Source organism: Diabrotica undecimpunctata, chromosome 4 (assembly GCF_040954645.1).
Source record: "Diabrotica undecimpunctata isolate CICGRU chromosome 4, icDiaUnde3, whole genome shotgun sequence".
NCBI classification, from domain to species: domain Eukaryota; kingdom Metazoa; phylum Arthropoda; class Insecta; order Coleoptera; family Chrysomelidae; genus Diabrotica; species Diabrotica undecimpunctata.
Window position 1 is genome coordinate 45,401,312 of NC_092806.1, and position 20,665 is coordinate 45,421,976.

Here is a 20,665-nt window from a genome sequence, read left to right on the forward strand (position 1 = left end):
AAACGTGCTATACTCGTCGGTGTTAATTAATATTAAGGAAGAAATTGCAGATAATTATTTTTACATATCTGTAGACGAAACCACTGATTCCTCAGGAAAGTATACTGCTCATTTATTGATTGGTGTTCTTAAAGAAGATACCTTACCAAAATCTCATCTTATTTCATGCCAGCAACTTGAGAAAACAAATGCTTTAACAATTTCGCGTTTTATACAAGAAACATTAGCAACTTTTTTTCTTCCGACAACTATTCCTTCTAATAAATTACTGCTTATTTTATCGGATGCTGCTCCTTATATGGTGAAAGCAGGACAAAATTTAAAAATATTTTTCCCAGATTTAATACATGTTACTTGTGTAGCGCATGGATTAAACAGAGTTGCAGAGGAAATACGAAAAAAGTTTCCTCTTGTAAATACCATGATATCCAGTGTCAAAAAAGTATTTCTTAAATCTCCTATAAGAATTTAACTTTATAAAGAAATGCTACCTAACATTCCTCTTCCACCACAACCTATTTTAACGCGATGGGGAACATGGTTAAAAGCAGCTAATTTTTATGCAGATCATTTTGTTAAAATAAAGAACATAATTGATACGTTAACAGATGAAAGTTCCCAATCTCTTTTGGATTCTAAACAAACTTTTCAGAGTAACTTGCTTCAACAAGAACTTTCATTTATAAAATCAAATTTTAGTTTTGTTCAAAAAACAATTACTCAGTTAGAATCACCAAAACTGTCATTGTTCGAAAGTACAGCATTAATAAAAGAATTAGCGTCATGTTGTCAGAACGTTAGAGGTAATATTGGAAAAGATATTTTAAAAAAATTTGAAGCTACTATGGAAAAAAATAAAGGTTACCATATTCTTTCTGAAGTAGTCAGTGTTCTAGCTGGAAATATTTCGGAAACAATTAATTTAGAACCAAATGTTTTGGTTAGTTTGAAAAATGCTCAGGTTACATCAGTTGATGTTGAACGAAGTTTTTCCATATATAAATATATGTACTCAGACAGAAGCCACAAGTTTTTGTTAGAAAATTTTGAACACCACTTGGTCATTTATTGTTACCATAATTCTAAATAAGTTTATTCATACTTAAAAATGATGATGTAGTTACTTAAAATAAATGTAAATCTTAATGAATAGTAGGAAATATTTAGTTATGTACACTTTTTTTTTAAATAAAATTGTTACTATTTTACGATTTTTTTATTTATTTGTATGCATATTTTGTAAAATATTTGCATATTTTCGGGTAAACACGAGCATATTTATGCGCATATTTTCTACATTTTTATTTGCATATATGCCGAAGTCTATTGATATCTATCATTTTTCGTCGGCGTTGGCTCAAAACGTAATGAGCAGCTGACTATCCATGTTAAAGGAACAAGGACAAATAAAAAGAAATGTTTCTAGGCGTATAGTTTTAGGTATATATAGATCTATCAATAGAATTTTGAGGAATTCCCAAATAAAAACCAATGAATTTTATTTGCATTTAATACATCTATTTTAGATTTATTCTGTCAAAATTACCCAATCTTAGCGGTTTATAGGTTTTTATAGCGGCAAGGGGTTTATAGTCTATACCTGCCATGGGGTATATGGCCAGTGATGAGTTTACCAATCTCTCGGGGTCTATTTGAAACTCCTTACTTTTATGGCAATGATGAGTTTGTACTATATACGAGGGTATTTATGATAATTGGTGGTGAGTTTACGTGTACTCACAGCACGAACTCCCTTTTCACTCCTTTTACCAAGATAGCGGTTGGGGGACAAGGGTGGCCACCCTACAAACTAGAACTTAAGCTTATTTACATATCAAAAAATAAAATTGTTTTGTCTTAAAAATGGAATCTCAACGGACTAATTGTATATGTTCATTGTTATTTTTGACCTTCTTTATTTTGTTTTATTATAAAGTATAAAATATACCATTTATAGAATTACTGTGATAATTAAATTTACAGTTGAATTGAAGATATCGCTAAAACAATGTCAATTTTTAATGTCAGTTTTTACTACACGACAATAGTTATTAGTAAGTTTTTCTACGCAAATAATTTTAACAAGGTAATATTTTTTAACCCTCTACTGTTCCCTTTATTTTAACTGAATTACATATCACAATCCCGTTTAACCTTTTTTGGTCGAACTCGTTTTCATATCAACCATTAAATTGAAAATTCCAAATGTTATTAAAAAAGTCTGCCTGCAAAAACCCTACTTCGGAATGCTACTGGTTATTATACCGAAACGTGATGTTAGAGAATGACAGTAAATCATCGAAAATACTTTATTACCCTTGTTTGTTGATTTCTAGAGCTTTATTGACGTTATGAACCCTCAGTCTCAGCGACCCTATCGTATTTCTACCTCAGGAAATATAATAATCGTAAATATTTTCTTGTCTGATGGTTAAAGTATTGCCACTACTGAAGGAGAAGTTATGGCTATTAAAAAAGGTTTTAATACGTGTGTGAAGAGTATAAATATTTAAAAATATAAAACAAATCTAAATATATGTGAAGCTTTTGCTTATATTGAATTTTCTAATCACTGTTTTAACCCATATTATATTATAATTATTGTAATTTGTTTATATGTAGATTAACCACTTATAAATACCATTATGTTATTGAAATTTAATCTAAATTTAAATACATTTACCTACTGATTTTATAACTTTCAATATTTTGACACAACAAACAATTAATTCACTTATTCAGTATTGCATTCAAAACATATTTCAACTCAATGACCTTAATTACACACGCCAACTTTAAATCAAATGTTTAAATTTAATCTGAGCTCTTTGAGTTCTTGAATACATTTGTTTTACAATTGTGTGAAAACATACAACAGAAGCAGAAGTAAACAAACGAACTGTAAATTGTTAAAAAAAATGAAATATATTGATAAAACCCTTTTAAAATGCTATTACACATATAAAAAAAAACAAATATAAATATAAAGAATGGAACTTTTAGTACGTGCCAGATATGGGCGGCCATACTGCTAAAACAAAAATTGAGTTTAAACATAAAATTTGTTTTTTTATTTGTGCCATTTATGGCACATAATGCGGTGAAGGGTTAATTTGATAAGTTTTGACTCTTATACAGTTGACGACCATTATTTTGGTGATAAGCTCCATAGAGCTGACAATACTTGTGATAAACTACATACCTAAATATCATTTTGTAATAATCATTCTTAAAAAACTCTCTATATTGATTCTAAAACGCAAGATGTGGGTTGGCCTACGAGATTATTCATCTCACCTGACATGTAATGCCTAACAGGGAGAAACGTTCACAGGATAACACGTGCATGTGCACAGGTAAAGGAAGAGCATGTACTTGTCTTGCTTGGGGAGAGACGCTACAACACGTATCTGAATGGCACATATGGAATTATTACGCCTGTAAATTCTCCAAATATCATACGCGATCACATACCCACTATAAATTACATACTAAAGACGTATCCATACTGAAAGTCGTGAATTTTTCGATGTATTACTAATTCAATCAGATTATTAACTTAAGTTAATTCTTACATCGGGGAATTAGGTAAGTTTTAACTTACTCAATTTAATTTACCCATTTTAATCTTGAACGAAGTTTATGAAAATTTGTAAAAACAACCATAATACCAGTAGATGGCCAGCAGATCGAAAGAGTAAAAAAGTACACTTACCTAGGAACACTTATAACAGAAACTAATGACTACACTGCAGAAATCAAAGTAAGAATCGAAAAAGCACGTTCTAATTTTATGAAAATGAAAAAGGTCCTATGTGGCAAAGATTTAACATTAGCTCTCAAAGTACGCCTAACAAAATGTTACGTATACAGTGTACTATACTATGGAGTGGAATCATGGACGTTAAATCTAGACACAATGAGATAACTTACTTACTTACTTACTTAGTCCTAAGTCTTTCTACCGTTAGGTGTAAGATGTAAATCTAGACACAATGAGACGACATACGCCTTTGAAATGTAGACCTATAGAAGAATTATGATGGTTTCCTGGGTAGATAGAGTTACGAACAATGAAGCACTGAGAAGAATAGGTAAAGAGAAGGAAGTTGAACTTACAATCAAAGAAAGAAAGCTACAGTATCTCGGACATATGATGCGGGGCGAGAAGTATGGCATCCTGCGACTCATAATGCAAGGAAAGATAGATGGCAGAAGAAGCATCGGAAGAAGACGAATTTCATGGCTCAAGAACCTGAAAGAATGGATGCAGCTCAAAACAAATATTTAGATCTACTGCTTCAAAAATTAAAATAACTATGATGATTGCTAACCTCCGTAGCGGAGATGGCACCTGAAGAAGAAGTAGAATCTTGAACCGCTACTAGTAAAAAATGTTGCCATACAGCTACCATCGGTATGAGATACTACTGGAAGTAAAAGTCACTTGGGTGCTTGCACACATGTATTTATTTGAAAAAAACTGTGTTATGTTTGATTAATTATTATGATTTATATTTGAATTTTTTTAATATAAGAAATAAATTTACAAAGTAACTCTTATATTAAGGACTTAAGACAAATGTTCATATGTTAATATAATAAGTATGGCTATTGGAATGTTTTGTATGAAAGAAATTATCGGTTTGATCTAAGTCTGTTATAACTTGCCGACTCCTAAATACAGTAGACTCCCTCTATGACCAGAACTGAAATGGCAGACTAATTACCTCGTTATAAGCCAATCTCGTTATATCAAACAACAATAATACTGTGCATACATATGAATATGTAGTTTTCTAAAACATTAACTATTGTTTGAATGGCGTTTTTGAAAAAAAGTTGTTTACTTTTATTGTCAATGAAATACGTTAAAACAAAAAATCTGTATTCTGTAAATCTGTATAAAGCGTATTTTCAAGGAAAACATAAACTATTACTTCTGTAATTGGAAGAAGTCTGTCATTTCAATTTTGACTGCTTTAAATTTTCCAGCATTCTATCTATCATATTTTCTCAAAATGTGAAACAGTTTTATGCTTCTTCATTTGCGTTTTTTCTTTGGATAAAGTTTCTGACAACGTTTAAAACACTTTCCACATCTTGTCTATTAGGAACTATATTATTAGGTGCGAATGGTTAACCCCCTACAATGACACGTGAATCCACGTCCATGGAAATAATGAAAACGAAGTAAAAGTATAAAGAGGAAATAGAGCCTTAGCATGATGCCTTAATAAAACTATATGGCGTAATGGACACATTAACCTGTGAGGTTCGTCTCCGGAACTGGAACTCACGGGGTTTTAATTCACCAATATTCACCAAGAAAAATACAGCTATTTCTCTTTGCACTTTATTACGATTCATCATCATCCCAGTCAGCAATTAATTTTGAATAAATTTCTCTTGCCTTTGAAAAGCGGCATGCTTTTCATTTCATTCAACCGGGTCAGTTTACAAATAGTTTATATAACAATATAAGAATAAATTTTCACAATTATTCTTTTATTGTTGTATTATGTATTTAAAGTTTTGTTAGTAAAAATTGCTAAGGTATACCAACCTGTGTTATACTTACTCACTTACAACGTAGAATTTTCTATGTGGTTCTGAAATATTTACCTCAATGGCTTCTAGATCTGTTATGTGTGAAAAGGCCTTATGGTCTATTGAATTTTTTACCAAGATTGCTACTCCTCCACTAGCGCGATTGGTGTTCGTACTATCTTTTCGAAAGCATTTGAATTGCTTTGGTGAGTATATATTGAAAGGAGTAAGCTTAGTTTCTTGTAGGCATATTATTTCTGGGTAGTATTCTGATTGAATGATTTGTAACATAGGTAGGCTATGGAATAGTCCATCAATATTCCACTGTAGTATAGACCTTAAAAATGGGGCATCGAGGGAGGATAATTCACTTTCTGTAATATCTTTACCTCGGTAGTGTTGCAATTTATTTTTAAGACAGGTGAAACGATGTTTCGTAGTTTTGTCGGATATGTATGGATAAGATATTATGGTTAACAGATTTATTAGACCAAGATAATCGGATGTATATTCCTTGACAATTTCTATCGGTGATTGACTGCCTTGGATATTTTCAATTAGCATCATGAGTTGATCATAGTTTAATAAAAATGATGTGGAGTTTTCATTCATGAGTAATTTAAGAGAATCAGAGGTTGGTGCTGTGCGTTTCAATTTTTTTGATTTATTGGGTTTTGATTTTGTAAGACATGGGTGAGGCAGTAAATAATTGGATATTTGAATTTAGATTTTCGATGGGGGAAGATAATGTTTCGGCAATGCTTGTTTTCACGGATGAACAGGGTGAATTTTTCGAGATTTCCAGTGAAGCTTGTGGGTCCTTTTGTTCCAAAGGTTTTACAGTTAAAGTTTTAGTGAAAATGTTCTCATCGGCAATTGTAGTTATTTTCATTTCACAAGGCGGTTGTATAATTTCTGGAATAGAAGGAATTGAAGATGGTTTTGGAGTATGTGTAATATTTGGATCACCTACCCCAACTTAATGTAATTGGCTATCAATATCGGTAGAAGACTGCGAATTTGGCATAGAAGTAGGATTCGGTATAGTTGAATTTTGGGCCTAAGTGGTTGATGGTATACTGTTGATGTTTGGACAATTGTTTGAAATGTGGCCTAATTGCATACACGTATAACAAGTCAGATTGTCTTGAGATATGAAAATTCTGTAAGATGTGTTTTCATAATTTATTTCAATAGAATCTGACATAGTGATATGATGTGGACTGACAAATACTTGTCTTCTAAAGCTTAATATGTGGTTATACTCTGGTAGTGTAGCACCAATTTTTAAGAAAATATAGGGGAAACGAAATTTAAGCCCATTTCTTTTAATTCTCAGATAAGTACATCATGTGAAATTGTTGGACTGAAGTAAGATAACACTAGCCTTTCAGCAGGCTTTATAAGTCGTCTAGCTCGCAAGATTTCTCCTTGCACTTTAATAGAACCATATTTCTTCATAAATTCATCTACGCTGAATTTACTATTTAGATACATACATATTCTATTATTAGATAAACTAGAAGAGAAAAAATATTTTTTGGATTAATTAAAGTGCCTAGCGTGATTAAATAGTCCTGAAGACCTGCGTTATTTATAGCACTAAAAATAATCGCTTGATCTGTAGTAGGAAATTTCTGCTGTGATGCTGCCAAGGAATAAGATTTGCTCTTTGAAGAGACGTTCTGTATGGTAACATCCGATGACATACCAATTTGTTATTCTTTACAGTAGCAAAAATATAGTACCTCTCTGCCTCAGCAAAAAACAACACTGGTTGTTGTTTATTATTGATAAATTTATAATTATTTACAATCGATGAACCATTCAAAAAACTACTAAATCCAGTTTAGAATGCGATTTTAAGTTTAACAAATAATAAATATTAAAACTTACAGCTTTAAATAATCTTGGTACACTTGGTAAATTGTAATTTATAACTTTTAATATTTGCAATTAAACACAAAAATATCAAGAGCCGAGACAAACGTACTGATTACAACTCTTGTCAGGACCTTACTCTATGCGATGTATTGATGATGCATTAAATAAACTTTATTTTATTTCTATTACCTGTTTAAAAATAAATAATAAATTTTATCTTAGAATACACTTCGATATTGTACAACCAATCTCCGATAATCTGATAGTGTTAATAGAATTGTATCGTAATAGTTTTTATTATTTTCAGCTTGTTCAGTATCTGTGGGAGTATGGACATTGGTGGCGATTTCAGTGGAGAGATATTACGCCATTTGTCATCCTTTAAGGTCATTAAGATGGCAAACCCTCAGCCATGCATATAAGCTCATATTAGCGATTTGGATTGGAAGCATTGTATGTATGATGCCAATTGCAGTTCTTAGTCAGTTACAACCAACACGACTGGGTAAGTATTAATAATTGACAGAAATTATAACGAAAGATTATCTAATCTACTCCAATGAATACAAGTCTATGAAAATATATCCAATAACATTAGCGACCTGTAGCGTGATCTTTACTTTTTGTCCGCAACGAGAGTGTCGTGTTGCCGACAGGACCACGTTTCCCTTCTATGTTTCCCTGAATAATTACACAAACTTATAGAATTACACAAACATATTTCGAATTTCTCACACGCGTGCACTCCAATGTTTATGTTTTTATGGTATTTAGTTTCTCTGACTTTGTTTTACGATATAAAATTACTTAATTCGGTAAACTGCGACAAGCCCACATCTTATAAGCCTCAATTATTTTATTCTCTTATACAGAAGCATAAAAATTGAGCTCAAACTTCAAATTGATATGATAGTATCTTGAAAATAGTTAAAAACACGATCCATTAAAAGTGATGAACAAAAATCAATTGAATGAGAATTTTGCCGAGAATATTAATTTGGGGACATCAAAAAAGATGCAAAGAAGTTTACCACTTTTACCTCCGGGCTTCAGCCTAAAACCTCCTTCGAAGGGGGGTGGAGCGGGTAAAAATGCAAAAAACATCGATTTACCAAAAATCTGTACGCCCTGAGATAATTTTAAACAAAAGTTTTTAGCACTTTTTGTGTAAAATGAATCGTTCTCTCAAAAACAACGCTTGAAGCGACCGTCGATTTTGAATGTCAGTTACGTGCGCGAAATCAATGTTCAATACAATTTTTATCAGCTCGACGGTAAAAATTCGATATCTTTTGATCCACGTGTCCCGTCGACAATAATCAAGATGTATTTTAAAGGTAAATATTGCAGCTTTCGTATGCAGTTTTTGTATTTTGCCACGAAAAAACTCAATTTTTATAAAGATGTTATAAGTAAACGTGTCGCGATTTTTGCTGTGATCGCGTCACGGGAAATGCCTCCAAGAAGACGGTTTTGTGTATAGTTTATAGCAGAAGTTTGACTCCTTTGAAAAACGTATTAGTTTAATTAAAAAAAAAAGTTTTTAATGTTTTAACTTGTTTGTTCTGTAAAAGTTTAAATCCAGCGTTTTTAAGCATATTTCAAATGCCTCACATTTGTTGCCAATATTTAAAACTGAAATTTCACGCTATAGGTTTTGAAGGTAATGCTCTATTAATCAAAACGTGATATTGGTCAGTCAATAAAAAGGAAAGATTGTGTCGATCTTCTGAGAATCATAAAAAATGGCAAAAATTGCGCCAGGTTTATTTATTTACCACCTTTATAAAATCCCATTTACTTGCGACAAAATGCATAGGAAAGCTGAACTCTTTACATTGAAAAATCATCTTGATTTTTGTCGATAGGTTACTTGAATCAAAAGATATCGAATTTTTACCGTCTAGCTGATATAGATTGTATTGAGCATTGATTTCGCGCGCGAAACTGAAATTCAAAACCGACGGTCGTCTCAAGCGCTGTTTGTGAGAGAACGGTACATTCTACAGAAAAAGTTTTAATAAACATTTTTATTTAAACTTATCTCAGCTAATTCTTTATTTAAAATATTTTTTTTACGGCGTATGGATTCTTGGTAAATCGATTTTTTTGCGTTTCTACCCCCTGTGAGGTGCGTTTTTACCCACTGCGAGGGGTTACCCTGTTTTAGGGGGATGCCCGGAGGTAAAAGTGATAAACTTTTTTGCATCTTTTTTGGGATCTCGAAATTAATATTCTCGGCAAAATTCAGCTTGTTCGTATGATTTTTGGAGGTTGAGTGGCATTTTTGTCTCTGACGACTGGAGTAATAAAATTTATTATAATTTTTTATCACTACAACTGTTTTAACAGCGATTACACAGGTTTACAAAAAAAAAACTTTTTAAAGGATGTTTTATATTTGACAAGTGATTTTATATCATTTTGGTGCGCTGATTCCAAATCAGCAAACCAATTTTTTCTATCACGTAAAATATTTTAGCAAATTAAAAAATAAAAAAAACCCTAAATGTGCCTATAAATACATTTATTAATATATGTTAAAAATAAGAGTAATGCTCAAAATAAAGAAAACTACATATTTTGTATGCAAAACTTAATGAAATCTTGTCCTTCTTATCAAAAAACTGCGTTTGGTTGAAATTTTTCTATAAATTTTGTTAGGATTATCACGTTGTAGCATCCAACAGTAGTCTGCCATCATGGATACGCTCCATTTACCCTGATGACGTCTTTCCATCTGCTTAATGTCTTGGTGCAAACGTTCTCCTTACTTTTCGCTAACAGCTCCAAGATTTCCTGGAAATTGGTCTAGGTGAGCTAATAAAAAATGTACTTGTAAATTCATATTGCATCCTAGAATACAAAAATTTTGTAGAATTTGTGTGACAATGTTCTTATAGTCTGGAACTTTCTTATTTCCCAAAAACTTTTTGATAACTTCTTTAAATGAAGTCCACGCTTTCTTTTCGATAAGCGTCATAGAATTTTGAAAGTTTTCCTCTCTGCATAAAAGTCTAATGTCGGGACCAACAAAAACTTCTTCCTTTAATTTTGCATCGGACAACTTGGAAAATTTTGAACAAAAATATTTAAAACATTCTCCGTTTTTGTCAATTGTTTTAACGAACTGTTTCATCAAACCTAATTTTATATGCAGAGGAGGCAATAAGATTATTTCACGATCAACCAAGGCATTGTAAATTATGTTTTTATTTCCTGGCGTAAGGTTTTCTCTTGTAGGCCATTCTTTTTGGGTACAATGTTTATCTCGTGCTCGGCTGTCCCATTCACAACTGAAGCAAGGATTCTTAGTATAACCTGGCTGTTGCTCAAGTAGCATACACAGAACTTTTAGATCTTCACAAAGCATCCAGTTATGGTCTTGGTATATAATTTTACCTAAGAGAAGTTCCAAGTTTTCGTATGTTTCTTTAAGGTGAACAGAATGAGCGACCGGAACAGAAGCCAGTGTATTACCATTGTGCAGTAAAACACCTTTTAGGCTACTTTTGCTAGAGTCAATAAATATTCGCCATTCTTCATTTTCATAAGAGGCAGCTCCTAGCTTAATAACTAAGTCTGAGACATTGTTACAATGTACTAAAGAATCTTCTTGAGTAAAATATGGACTCAGGTCCTTTTCTCGATTTTTATAGAAACTGTTTGATGTACCTGGAGCCACCAAATTTTTATCACGAAGTCTAGAGGCTAGAAGTTCTGAGGCATCTTTGGGAAGATTTAAGTCTCTTATTAAATCGTTTAATTTCATTTGATTATTAAATAGTTGTGGACCTTCTTCTGCTTCAAAAGTAACATCGGGATCTGTGGACTTAAATGCATACTGTTCCAAATCAGACGATAACACATTCTCTAATTATTTTAATGGAATAGGTATGGGTACATCAGGGCCATGAGAAATAGGCCTAATAGCAGATTTTAGGTTCGGGTATAAAATACTTTTTTTATTTTTACAATTAAATCACTTTAAATCGCAGGAACAAAGTAGCAATCATCAGAATGGTTTTGTGGCTCACGCCACACAATGGGAACTTCAAAACTCAATGGATTTTCTTTCTTCTATCCTACTTCTTAAAGCTTCTACACAAACATTACATACAATATGTGGTGCCCAAGATTTGTCTTGTTCTCCTATTTTCCCTCCAAAATAGGCATGATACGCATTACGAATAAATAAGGTTATGTTATGTCTTTGTTTTGCAACCACAAAACTGCCACAAATATAACAAAAGTAGTCTGCATTATTAACACAATGTCTCCTTTGCATAGCTCGAAAAAAGAATAGAATAACAAATAAATAGCACTAATTGATTTTGAGGCGTTTATTTACTACTGGGAGAGTTGCAGCCGCGGTATTGCACTAGCCCAGTAATTTTACAGTGTTGCCACAATTCAGAATTCTATTAAAATATTTTTGGATGACTGTTTGTGCCATATATATTTACACTAAAAACCGTTTTTCTAATTTTATATGTAAACTTTTCGTATAATCAAGCAATTTTTATAAGATCTTGATTTGCAAAAACTTGGAAGGTAACAGAAAAAAACTAATGTTAGTTGCGGATTCAGGAGGTCAAAATTACCTAACGTATCCAAATTAATGGCGTTAATACTGATAATTTGAGGTAGTCGGGTGATACGGTGGTCGTTGCTAATAGTAACAAAGAACTTCAACATCTGATTAATAGGATTACCACAACGTGTGATGGATATGGACTGAACCTAAACACCACAAACACTAGGGTAATGGTAATGTAAAAAAAATTATTATTTTCTAAAAAAATTTAGTTTTATTCCATTTTATAGCATAACTACTACCACCTGTTGTACATGTATCAAATAACGATTTACTATTAGGTATAACGACATTGTCTGATTTATAAAGATTTGACTATTAATGCCCTCGACACCTAACGGTAGAAGAGAAACGATTATGTATGTGTGTGTATGACCATTAGTGAAGAAGAGATTTTTATTATCGCAAATGACGATATAGATTTGGATAAAGAGACTGACATCGATATTAATATGAAATCATATACAGAAAATAAATGCAGTGAGAGAAAAAAAAATAAAATGGATGCTGAAAAAGAAGAAAAACTAGAATGTGGAAACAAAAATGTTGTTGAAATTCGACAAAAAGACAAAAAGGTCTTGCAAACACCGATATTCTGTGGATTTACGGTAAAAGAACTGATAAAAATACTCCTGGATTGTTTGGTTTTATGAATAAATTTCATCAATTTGATAACACCTTTCAATCACTTAAATAGATTGCATGTTCGGTGGCAATGATAGAAGTTTGTAATAATATGAAAATGTTTTGCGGCTTTTCATTTTCCACTTCAGAATATCATATTGATCTGAAAATGTCTAGAATTACAAGAGATGTCTGTAATTTGACAAAATATAAGATTTTTTTTTCTGAATTTGATTCTTCTGCCATAACAAAAGATATAATATCGATTTACTCAGGTATAGTTGGAGATACATCTATTAATTGTTTTAAAGCACATGCAGTAGGTATTCTTTACAACTAAAATTAACTAATAAAAATATTGGTTAATTTAGCCAAAAAAACCCACAAAGTTAAATCAATTTGCGTAATTACTTGATTTGTGAAAAATACCAAAAGCGAAGATGTACCAATCAATCCTCCATTAATTTTTTAATATATTTCTTTGAATATTTTCAAGCCTGGCGTTTCAAAAAAATCTTTTGAAATTAAATAATAGGTATATTTAAAAAAAAAGACTTAATCTTTTATTTGAAAACCGAAAAATTGTTCTAATTGCATTTTTTTCTGACTTATGTTATTACAAAAAACAGTTTTCTAAGATAAACAAATAGAATACAATTTAAAAAATTTTAGGAATTGTTTTGAAATTTTTATCATATATTAACCATTACAAGATCCAACTTTAAGGAAAATTTCAAAACATTAAAACAATTTTTGCAATAGTTAAAAATATTGTTTTTTTATCTAAACAATAAATACGTATGGAAATTTTTGTAAATTAAAGCTATTTGCATGTTCTAAAAGATGCCATTAAACCTTCAAAACCTTATGTTTTTTAATGGTAAAATAAAAACTCCAAAAAGTACATTTTTACACTAATTTGTTGATAAATAAAAATTATCAACAAATTTCAGGCAGGAAATGGTTACAATATGTTTGTATAAGTATTATACATCAAAAAATCCTTTTAGTATCCTGAGTTTTTAAGTGTCACGACAAAAACCTTATTACCCTGGGACCTTATACGGCCCAAGTTATGTATTGAGCTTCTTAAGTTTATTCTTCTATTCAGTCTTATTCGTTCTAGCATCATATCGATGCTCTCATGGCATTTCAACTTACACCATTCGTTCACCTTAATTATGGCAATTTCTCTCCATAGCACTAAAACTTAGACGTCCACGCAGTATTCTAATTTTTAATGTAGTAAACAAATTGTTTGCCTTGGAAATTAAAAATAGACGTATTTCTGCATTTTCTCCCAAAGGAAAAGAGATACAAAATTAATGTACTTCTTTGATCTTTTCATTTGCCGCAAGCTGGATAATAATAACTTTTACAGATATTGAGAAATTAATACTTTGTTAACAAACGTAGATTCAAATAATACACTAAAATTCCCAGCTACGACACTTGCTAAAAGGAAAGCAAACGTGACAGACTTAAGGAAGTATGACGAACAGTTCATTAGAAATACCATTCGTCGTTTGCATGAGACTGAATCGTGTATCACTGAAGCTTTTGCAGAAAAGGCTTAAAAAGGTGTACGAGTGGACTGGAAGTGTGAGTTCTCTCTACAGAATTGTGAAAGATTTGGGATTTAAATGAAAAAACGAAAGATAATCGACGTAATGATATTCATGCTCTACGCATTAAATATTTGGACAAAATTAAATATTACAGAAGCGAAGGTAAGTCAATTGTATATGTTGATGAAACCTATGTACATGCAAGACACACGAACACAGGACAAATAAACTGTCTTGTTTGCTGGTTTTTGGGTTGGTCGTTGGTGTAAATGTTGTATAGCATCGGTGCGAGGACACTTCTCTGTAGGAGTCCATTTTTTTGATCCCTCTACCGACTGTTCTTGAACTGGAGCGTTACATTGCATTATATGCGTATATTCTGGAAAAGACATTTCATTAACCTTGTTAGTCAGAAATCCTTTCTAATTTCGTAGAGTTTTACCAGCAGCCGTTGAGGGTTAACTGTGTCATAGGCGGCAGTCAGGTCTATGAACGCTACTCCTGTTATTTCTTTCCGTTCAAACACATCTTTAATATGTTGGGTAAGATTAAGAGTTTGACTTCAGAAGCATTTTCCGGGTCTAAATCCTGCTTGTTCAGGAATAATTTTAGTGTCCACAGATTCAGCGATCAGGTTCAGTATCATTCTTTGGAACGCCTTAAAAAGGTGACACAAAAGAGAGACAGCTCTTTAACTCTTTGTATCAACCGGATCCTTTCCTGCTTTTAAGAGGGCCACCACTCTATCTTTCGTCCAGATTTTGGGGATTTGAAATGTACGGACGCAACAGTTCATCATTTTTATGAGCCACTCTAGAGTTTTTGGTCCAAAGTGCTTTATTTGTTCTGTTCCTATATAGTCTAGGCCAGCCGCGTTATTATCTTTCATTTCGTGAATCGCACCTCCCATCTACTCCAGACAAAAGGACGTACCTAGAACATCCTCGTCTTCGTCGATATTTCGTTGTACTCTCACTTTGTTTTTCCTTGATGTCGTCTAATCATTCGTCAGGAGATGATGGGCTATCTGATCGGGTGTGACTTTTGTCAGATTGGGTACCAGGGCAGCGGGATTGTTGCCAAGATTCCGAATTAATTTCCAAGCGCGTCTGCTGTTTTGATTCATGTCTAGACTCGTGACCAGCTTGCACCACCCGTCCGTTCTGTTGGCAGATATCGCATGTAGTGCTTCCTCCCCGGCCTGTATATAACCTATATTACTTTACATAATTTATAAAAACAAACAGCTTTATAAATTTGATTTAAACAACTTTATATTGTTCTCAAATTTTAATAAACCGCTTAACTTTTAATTTCTGTATTCGAATACTCTCTTGTCAAATCGCTAGCTAAGTTCTCCCTTGGATCTGCTCTCAAAAACGAATCTTGATGTCACGTCCTAACCAAAACTTCACTTAAGAGATTAAATTCACCGGCATTTAATCTCTTTTTAGTTTTAGATGTTACTGTTTTACGAATAGGAACAGACTGTCGTTTTCTCTGCTTTCAAAATTCCATCGAACATATAACTTCTCGTCCCCTCTCCATTGTCAACCATTTCATCATTTAGTATTTCAAACAAACACATAGAGTTTCCACTTTCTACGAAATCAATCTGATTAATATTTTCTTGTTTTCAATAAACACCCAACAATAGCATTTGCATAAATTAAATTTCAAAACTTTCTCCATTTTTGACAAGACAATAGCTGAATACGGTTAAACGCAGTTTTATAATCCTCTCATTAAAAAATAATTTCAAAAAGGTTTTTCCCTGAATTTTGAAAGGAAACACTTTCTATTCATACAACATTTAATTCTACCCAATCTCGTAAATCTATTGTCTATTACGATCTAAACTTTGTTGACTGAATGAATTTACACAAAAAGTTTCAACGTAATTTTTTTTTACCGTAATTTTATCCTATCTTTAATTTAACAATTCACTCATACAGGGGCGGACTAATGCCTGGCAACCTAGGCACGTGCCTGGGGCCCGTAATTTTTGGGGCCCGAAAATTAGGTTTTTATAATTAATTATGTCGAATCGTTGTTTGATTAAGTCTACAAGTGTGGACGATCGTGCTTATGCGTCCACACCCGCAAGTGTCGATGTCCATGTATGTAAATACGTTAGAATCTCACGCCTATCGAGTTTAAAAAGTCAAATGTAGCTATTTAAATCACTCTCCTAAATGGTACGTATCGTATCTTATGTGAGTTTTGATTGAAAATTGTACAATTAAGACTTAAGTCCTAGACTTGATTGCAAATAGATTGTTTTGGATTCATAGTTTATACTTTGTGAAATTCCTAAATATAGAAAACCATTCATCAGTCACTTCGGCTACATCGGAATCTGGAACGCCACAAACACCTTTACTATTCAAAAGTGAAAAGAATGCAAAAATCCAAAAAGAGGTGGTTCTTATCTTCAAGTTATCAAGAAATATATCGCTGCAAAGTACAAAGTAGATGCGGGAAAAGTTGCACCGTTCATCAAAAAATATTTAAAAACTGCAGTTGCTAACTGGATCGTTCGTGCAAGCAAAGGAAAAACGAGCATCAGGATTTTCAAGTTAGCGTCTATCTCATCGTGTTCTGGATCTACAAAGCCTAGTTAAGGAGTAAAATGAAAGCTGGAGGAACAACTAAACCGAAAATAAATGCCACCGCCGCCAAACATTCTGCTACCAGCGAAAAGGCAAAATCTGTAAAGAAAGTGACTAAGGCTAAAGAAGTACCATCAAAGACAGAGAAAAGCCGGCCAAAGCAAAGAAAGTTGAAAAGAAGTCAGCTCCTAAAACTGCGTCATCTTCATTCCCAGTTCCGACTTCCGCAGAGGCCAAAGTAAAATCACTAACCAAAGCAAAAAAAATCAAATAAAGGCAGTTCTACGAAAAAACCAAAGGCATCTAAGCCAAAAACCGCCAAGGCAAGTTCACCAAAAGGCAAGAAAAGCTGCTACTTCTAAGAAAAAGTAATTGGACTAATTAATATCTTTGAATTATTAAAACAAATGTAAATTTTTATTTATGGCATAAAATACCATATATTGTGATTGTGATATTGAGTAAAATAAATTTAATTGAAGATCATTTTTTTCTTTCTTTTAAGTACTTAGTCTTTAAAATGAGTTCCTATAAAAATTTAAGCGGGTATTAAAAATAAAACAAAAAGCAGATCAAGATATAATGACAAAACAAATGAAAAGAAAGTTGGAAAAATTTTTAAATGGAGATGGAGAACAATTGCAACAATCGTCATAAACATTTACAATCTTTACAACAATTTCACCTGTTTAAACTTCAGAAATATCGTTTGTGTCCGAAACTATTCTGCAAAAAGACCAGCAGAAAGAATTAAGCAATTCCGATTGTAAAGATGAAATAAAAAAAGAAAATATAAATTTAAAATCATCTCAAATTAATCATGAAAGTAAGATGTTTGCAATCGACATTGCCTTTAGTCAGATACTTAACAGACGCCATGCAAGAGTATTATATAAAAAATCCACTAAAATCGATAAATGAATCTTTGGAATCATCTTCTATCCAATGTAACGAGTGGTCAAAACAAATAACAGGAAAATTAACTATTGCCTCCTTCTTCTGAACGACGAATAGCGGAGAAAAGGTTAAATGAAATTGTTTAGATTATATTGAAATCAACAACTTACTGTACTATTAGGTCTATAAATTATTTTCCAAGCAAACAACGCTAATGACAAAACAGATGAATAATTTGAAAAATGTACATAAAAAATTGTCAAAACTTCACTGACTGTAATTAACATTAAATTTAAAACAATTTTCATGATAGTGATGTTAGTGACTCTTCGATAGAGGAATAAAAATTTTATAAACAAGTTATTTAAGCCTAGCAGAACTGAAAAATGAAGTATTATAATTATAAATAGAGAGAGACAGAGAAACTCTGCCTGTATTGGTATGGGGTGAAATGAATAGCTCTATACCCGATGCAGCCGGTCCCAAACCCGGATAAAAGAGGAGTGATAGAGGAGTAACACCTCTAAAAAAACCAGGGTTCAACTAGCCCGGTTGATAGCACCCTATAGAGGTTCCTTGTCTAGAATTACAGACGAAGGGTAGATGATGCTCTAGAGCTGCAGTGAAAGAAAATTGTCTAGGAGAAGGAAAACACCAAAATTAAACCCTGGCCCTACAAGTCGGGGGTTGAGGCATCGAGCTAACTCCCCATTAAGAAGTATGAATTTCGAAACTTGGAACGTGCAATGTTTTAGACCTAAAATAAATGAAATAATGTATGAAATGAGTAAGCTGAAATTGGACATTACAGTAATCACCGAAACAAAACAAAAGGGCCAAGGATCAGAAAACATAGGAGAATATGATCACTTCTACAGCGGGGTACCAAACGAAAAAAGAGCTCAACATGGTGTTGCCATATTAATACGTAAGCAGCTAAGGACATACATAACTACTTGGGAGGCCATAAACGAGAGAATGATAAAAATGAACCTTATGATTAGAGGACACAAATGTACAATCTTGGGTGTATATTCAGTAAATGATAACGCACCAGTAGACAATAAAGACAATTTTTTTGAGAAATTAAATTTAGAGGTTGCAAAAGTCGACAGATCTCGAGAAATTATCATCTTGGGAGACTTAAACAGCAGAACTGGAAAAAACCCCATAACGCAGTTATAGGTCAATTCGGAGAGAACCACGTAAATGATAATGGTGCCAGACTAATATCATTATGCGAAAAAAATGAAATGAAAGTTGCAAATGGATTTTTCCAACACAGAGACATACACAAATACAAATGGACGCAAAATACGAGAAGGTTAAAATCAATCATAGACTACACAATCATACGACAAAAGACAAATATCATTGTACAAGATGTAAGAGTATTGAGAGGAGCTACCTGTAAAAGTGATCATCACTTATGGAGAAGAAATAGAAGAAAATGAAAGGGAGAAATAAATACAGAAGAGGTATAAACTAATCAGCTTAGAACAAGAAAGCGTGACAGAATTATACAGAAATAGATTAAATCAAAAGTTGGGAAATAAACAATTTAATAATAATGAAAAACATTGCAGTCACATAAAAAGGTGTATCCAGGAGGCAGCAACAGAAGCCATTGGATACCAAGTCCAGAATAAAAGAAAACTTCCATATTGGTTTGAAGAAATAGAACAAGAAATAAAGAAGAAAAGAGACCAATATCAAAAATTCTTAAATACAAAGAATTTAACGGATGAAATAATGGTTAAATTATTAAGGTGTACGACAGGGTTGTGTTCTGTCACCCCTCCTTTTAAATCTATACTCTGAAAGGATTTTCCATAGAGCCTTAACTGACAATATAGATGGAATCAAAATCAACGGACAGACTATTAGTAATCTTCGCTATGCTTATGATACAGTCATAATAGCTGATAGCTAAAAAGCGCTAAAATGACTAATAGATAGAATAAACACTGAATGATAACGACTGGGCTTGAAGAATAATATAGACAAGACGAAGGTAATAGTGGTTAGTAGAATACGAAATATGCAATTAAATATAAGAGTAAACAATAAGAACATCCAAAAGGTCCCCAAGTTCAGATAAGTATATCGGTAGTTGGATAACTGAAGATCTAGATTTAGACATAGAGATACGTAGCAGGATTGAGCAAGCCAGAACAGCATTTACGAATATGAGAACCTTGCTAACCAACAGCAGCCTTAACTTAACGCTTCGATATCGTTTTGTAAAATGTTACATTTACTCCATACTACTATATGGTGTAGAAACCTGACCATAAAGGCCAATGTGATGAACCGATTGGAGGCCTTTGAAATGAAGGTATTTAGAAGACTACTTACAATTCTCTGGACAGATCACACAACAAATGTCAAAGTATTAAATCGATTGGGCAGAGAACGAGAATTGCTGCCAATAATAAAAAGAAGAAAAACTGCTTATCTGGGTCATATATTTCGAAATTCCAAGTACCAGTTCTTAAAGTTTATTATGAAAGGGAAGATAGAAGGAAAACGGGCATCGGAAGAAAGAATAAAGAAAAAATACTTATGGCTTAAAAACATAAGTGACTGGACAAACCTCGATGCCTATGCACCATTTAGAGCCACACAAGACCGAGAGGAGTATGCCAGAATTGTCGCCAACATCCACTAATTCGAGAGGGAATCATAAGAAGAAGATTAATCCATATATGAGGAAAAACGGTTTTCAACATATTGCCTAACGTATCTATGAGAATTTTGAGCGCAGTACCTTTTTGGAAGAATACGTTCATATTTGGAAACAAATAATTTATTTAAGATTGTAGTTTGATTTTGAAAAGGTTCAAGATATTAGTTACCAGTCATCCTACCGGTATAATAAAAAAATAACCAATTAAATGGTTTTTTACCAAACCCTCGCAGTTATTAATTTT

The 20,665-nt window shown here is 32.6% G+C and overlaps 1 protein-coding gene across 1 annotated transcript in view; it reads left to right on the forward strand.

Moving 5' to 3' along the window:
* The first annotated feature begins 5,629 nt into the window (after positions 1-5,629).
* Positions 5,630-20,665, forward strand: part of LOC140438644 (cholecystokinin receptor-like) — a 38,440-nt gene continuing 23,404 nt past the window's right edge. Inside the window, exons 1-2 of the mRNA XM_072528299.1 lie at positions 5,630-5,756; positions 7,742-7,939. Coding sequence (XP_072384400.1) covers positions 5,630-5,756; positions 7,742-7,939 — 325 coding nt within the window. The remainder of the gene's footprint in view (positions 5,757-7,741; positions 7,940-20,665) is intronic.